This window comes from Nicotiana attenuata, unplaced genomic scaffold, assembly GCF_001879085.1.
Source record: "Nicotiana attenuata strain UT unplaced genomic scaffold, NIATTr2, whole genome shotgun sequence".
Classification (NCBI taxonomy): domain Eukaryota; kingdom Viridiplantae; phylum Streptophyta; class Magnoliopsida; order Solanales; family Solanaceae; genus Nicotiana; species Nicotiana attenuata.
Window position 1 is genome coordinate 10,063 of NW_017675916.1, and position 5,344 is coordinate 15,406.

A 5,344-nucleotide genomic window follows, 5' to 3' on the forward strand; every position below is an offset into this window, starting at 1 on the left:
ATTTTTCGAGCTCCTCTCTCTAGCATCGGTATTTTGGTGTAACTTTAGGTTCCAGTTGACTGAGGGTCCGCAGGCCGGTGGCTTAGTAAATGATCAATTGACCATCTATAGGAGTAGCACTATTCATTCTTTTGACCCATCCAATCTAAAAAGGAAAATTAATTAATAATATGCCGATACTAGAAAGGAAGGAAAAAAAACAAATACAGTACTTGAAGTTCCTCCAAAGACCCAATGGATACAAGAGATCGAGAGTTATAAAGAGGCATTGAATTCCATTTAATGTTTTCTTCCCTTCTCCACCAACCGATATCTGCCTATAAAAAGAGACTCAAAGAGACACTAATTCATCACTCAGGTGTAAAGGTAGGAGAAAGATAGAAGAAAAAAAAAAGAGCAAGTGATGGCCAAGTTGTCCATAGTTATCCTTTGTCTTGCTTTGGTAGTGGTTCAAACCACAGCAGCAAGAGAAATGCCAAGTGACAAAGGTCTTGCTGATCAAAAGAATGTCTTTGGAGGCACTGGTAGTTTTGGAGGCATTGGAAACAATGGCCTGCCTTTTGCCGGAGTTGTTAGCGGAGTAGGTGGCGACGTTGCTGGAATTGGTGGCGGAGTTGGTGCTGGAGCTGGAATTGGTGGAGGACTTGGGGGTGGTTCATTAGGTGGAATAGGGAATGTTGGAGGTCTTGGTGGTGTAGGTGGGTTGGGGGGTCTAGGTGGTGGTTTTGGTGGAGGTGCTGGTGGTGGTGCTGGTGGTGCAGGGAATCTTCCACTTCCTTGAAGATTTAGCAGTTTCATATAATTACTTCATTACTATCTTTATGATTTCAAGTTTGTTTCATGCATGTAGCAAAGTTTGCTAGCTAGTGTGAGAAAAGAGTGATTTTTTTTCCTTTTTTTCTGTTTTGTTTTTGTTGTTCATGCATGTTTGGTTTCATTCATATAATAGCTTATCTTGATATAATTAAGTACTCTAGCAAGCTTGGAATTATAATGCAAAGAACGCAAAAGAGTGAAGAGTGTAGTAGTGGGCTTTCTATGTCGTCAACGACCAATGAACCGAGAAAATCCAAGATATGTAGAGGATACTACTTACATAGTATTAATTATAAGTTAAACTACAATGATAAGGCAAAATATCCATCTAACTTAAGGAGTTCCTTTTCTTTAATTTGTTAAAATTTACAACTAGTGGAAAAAGCAGAATTTTTATTAAAGAAATTCCAAAAAAAAAAAAAAAATACGTGAAGAAGTTAAGGGGATTCAACATCAATCTTTTTGGCTTGACCAAGAAGTCTTATGTCCTCCGAGTCGCACGGCGTTTTAACCGAAAGAACTTCTTGCGCAATTCATGCCAGAGGCTCGCTCGAAAAGGTTGCTATACCATACATTTTGACTTTACTCTAGTAATCACTACCATAATCCAAGCGGGCCCAATGAGAAGAGACCTGCTACTACCGATACAAAGAAAGATAAAGACTTGATTTCTATCGATGTGAAATCCATTCTATTTCTTTTTTCTATTATATATACATGAAAAAATATTTTATTTAATATATACAGTATAATTTTCTGACGAAGGAGTTTCGTTCGGCCGAAGCTCTTTCGCCCACCAAGCTCCGTCCCTAATTACAACCAGAGGAGTATACAGTATGAAAGGCTCGTTTTAGTTAACTAGTCTCTTAACACGTGCGTTAGCACATGTATCTCATGCTAATATGTACAAATATTTTTAAACGGTAGAGATAATACTAAAATAGGAGTATGATGAGTGACATGAATATTGAAGGGGAAAATGAAAACTCAAACTGATGAAAGGATACACTTCATTTTCCGGTGATGAAGTTGAAATATGGGAGAAAAAATATATTTCATTAGTACGTAGTTATCTTCTACTTCGGTCACGATTATAGTTTATATTTATACACGGTTAACAAATTCAGTATTACATTTTCAAACTTGATTAAAATTTATTTTTTCGATTTACCATTATGTGTAGTTGTATAATGGTCTTTCTTTTTTAGTTACTTGGCTAAGTTATTTCTTTTGTGTAATCCTGTAAGTTTGATATTGGGTCATCCTTCCACATGTTGTATCAGTTTCTGCTCAAATTTTAGATTTCATTTTATGAATATGAGAGTTTCCTTTTTGCTTCTTTTTTTATTCTTTTCCATATTATTGGCTAATCTTCTAATTAAGATATATGCTTGGCTCGATCGTAAATTGAATTTGCCTATTATTAGTGGATGATATGATGCAGATATTTCTATTTAGGTATTGGAGAATGTTGTTAAATTGCCACAATTCCAAAAGTTTACCAAAAAACTTCTGGATAATATACATTGATTCACCGACTGGTGATTACTAAAGAAAAATAGAATGAAAAGACACTATTTCATACCTCTCAAAATAGTATTGGGAGTTTTACTTAACGAAAACTTGCATAAACAAAACAATTGTTGAATACTCATATGAAAGTAAAAAAGAAATAAAATAACTTACATGTTAAAACTGCAACTTCAATGTTATTCATCCACTACTTTTTTTAAAAAGTTCCGATATAACATTTACCATTATTTCTTCCACTGACTTTGTATTTCGATTATGAGATTATCTGAAATCGGTAAAAGTAAAAGAAAAAAGTGACTTCAACGATTTTACTCTCGAGCTTTGACACATTTTTCTAAAGAAAGCCAAAGGCCTTATTAGTACATTGTTAAAACCTAGTCATTTGAACAGGTTTTATATTTATGACTATGTGAATGGCTCTCACATTTCTTTTTCTCTAATTTTACGTTTCTTTTTTTGTTATGTGCATTAATTTATTATTTTTTTGTATTCTTTAATTTGTAGAATGTAAATTTATATCTTTGCACCCAAATGTTCTTGAAATAATGCTTGCTTGAAGGGCAAAATGGTCATACAATCTTTCATGGTTATTTTAGTCTTTTAACTTCTAACTTTGGTCTTTCCACTTATGATATAGTACTAGTTTCTCTGCACGTGCGTTGCACGTGTATGCCATATCATATTTATAAAAGTAGAAGCGCATATTCGAAAAATATTAATTTAGTGCTAATACAAATTGGAACAGCCCAGCTAGCATTCTCGCGTAACCTTTACATCTTTTATGAATAAGTCAAAAGGCATACTCTTCGACAAACTCTAAGTCTGTTTTCTAGCCCTCACACTATCAACTAATATTTGGTAATATCTCCCTGTTGAAATTTGATTGCTCCGGTAGATGTTGTTGGAAGCAACATTCTTTGATAAACTTTATGTTCTTTATATCCCTCAACCGCATAACAATATCAATTACGCTTTGGCATAATTGTCTTTCCATGATTGATTGCTCTTTTAGAAAATATTCAAGCGTAGTTTTTTTTTATTTTAATGTACATGTCATGTACAAGATTTTCAGCTTCATCATATACACCTAAAAGTAATTAATATTTATTTATACATATAAATAGTAGAGTTCAAATCTCATAGGTTAAATTATATAATTTTAGTTTTTTTGTCCAGTTATGAAAATTAGGTAATCAAATAAGATAAAATTAAGGAAAAAGATCCATATATCCTATGTACTATTCAAAAAAAAAAAATTCGATTTCTTATGTTTCAATAAATTCTTAAAGGTCGATATCTTTCTCTGGTGATCGACCATGGTTCTTTGTTCACATTAGGCTTATCACAGCAAGGAGCTCTCCTCCCCCTTTTTCGTTTAACTAAATGGGACTTAAATAAACACAAATTTGACAAAGCAACACTTATAAGATGTGAAAACAAATTAAAATTAAATGAGACTTGATTAAATAAAGAGAAAAGCGTAGTAGGAACTAATTACAATGATAAATTTAAGTATTGCTTTGTTCCTCTACTTTCCTAGAGTGATTCAGATATAATAAATATATATTAGTTACCCCAATTTGTGAGAAGTATATTGTCTATATGTATGTAACTTGAGGAATATATCAAATCAAAAGCGGTAGAATAGAGGCTCACAAAATTGTAGGTAAATATATGTGTAAATTTATCCATCTCAAATATATGTAAGATCTTGTCTGCAAGAGCAAGAAGCAGATAATAGCCGAGTTATAAGTCATATGGCAACATCTTTCATCTGAAATCCATATTGTAGAGCTATCTATGACAAATCATTTTACTATTTCAAATTTCACTGTAATCTTGTTTTACAAGAAGCTCGACATACATTAGAAAGATTGCTAAAGAAGAAAGAGGTGTGTCAATGAGAAGAAGAAGATGATGATGAAATGCCACAACAGTTAAAGTTCCAAATGAATTTACATATGCAATTTTTTGCTTTTATAAGGAGTTATTTTACTCTTGAACTTATTTTTCTTCTGAATTTTATTAATATCTTAGATCTATAAATTGACTCATCTCCATAAAGGGCCGAGTGAAACCAAATTTTCATTTTCGATTTTGAATTAAAGATGTTAAAAATAATGAATTGTGGTCAAATCATATTTCATATGAGTAATTTTCATATGTCTAGATATTGTTAATCTCTCCATGTAGAAAAATAAACATAGCATTTCAAATATCAAATTTTAGTTACATAATTTATGGGTTGAATATAGATAGTAATTTCTATGAATTTAGGAAAAAATAACATACTTAAAAACTACATAACGATGTACTAAAACTGTAATACTTAAAATATTTTAGAAACAATTATTTTGCCATACAACTCATCAGTTTTGTTTTACGGCATTGCATATTAAATTTACCTTAAACAACTGGGACATATTCAGACTTGTGTAACTTAAAAATGATATTAGATATATACCAATCTCCATTTGATCATGCCCTTGTAGAGTGTAAATATTATTGGATAGAATGATTAGAAATTCAAACACATAACATGCTTTTGTTTAATTGAATTCAAACTTAAGTAGTTCATTTATGACCTTTAGTTTTATTTGCGCTCGATCTTTTATGATGAAAACGTAAATGGAATGCATTCTGCGAATGTGCCAACGGTTATGTTTGACAAAAATATTATAGAAATAGTACTTAGTAGGTAGTTAATTATACGTCCTAATAAAAATATATATACGTATCACAAAGAAAAATTAAGCACCTCTCGGGCCTTAAAACGTTGAAAACTATATTCAAGTTTTAACATCTTGAATGTTTCTTTTTTAACAAACGGAAAAAAAAGTATACGTTGAAAATAAACACAGAAAAGAATAAGATTAAGATATAGAGAACTTACTTTTACCATTGATACATATTGACCTAAACACAAAAATTGAAGTGTAAAATATCTGAACAATAATCCTGGTGTTCTATTTGCTTTCGCAGTGTTGAAAACCCC

General features: G+C 31.7%; 1 protein-coding gene across 1 annotated transcript; it reads left to right on the forward strand.

The window, feature by feature from the left end:
• Positions 1-403: 403 nt before the first annotated feature.
• On the forward strand, positions 404-781 carry LOC109220576 (glycine-rich protein 5-like). Its single transcript, XM_019385039.1, has one exon. It carries the CDS (start codon positions 404-406, stop codon positions 779-781), a length of 378 nt encoding a protein of 125 aa, XP_019240584.1.
• The last annotated feature ends 4,563 nt before the right edge of the window (positions 782-5,344 follow it).

Coding starts and splice junctions, on each gene's coding strand:
- LOC109220576 (XM_019385039.1), top strand. CDS start 404: ATGGCCAAGTTGTCCATAGTTATCCTTTGTCTTGCTTTGGTAGTGGTT.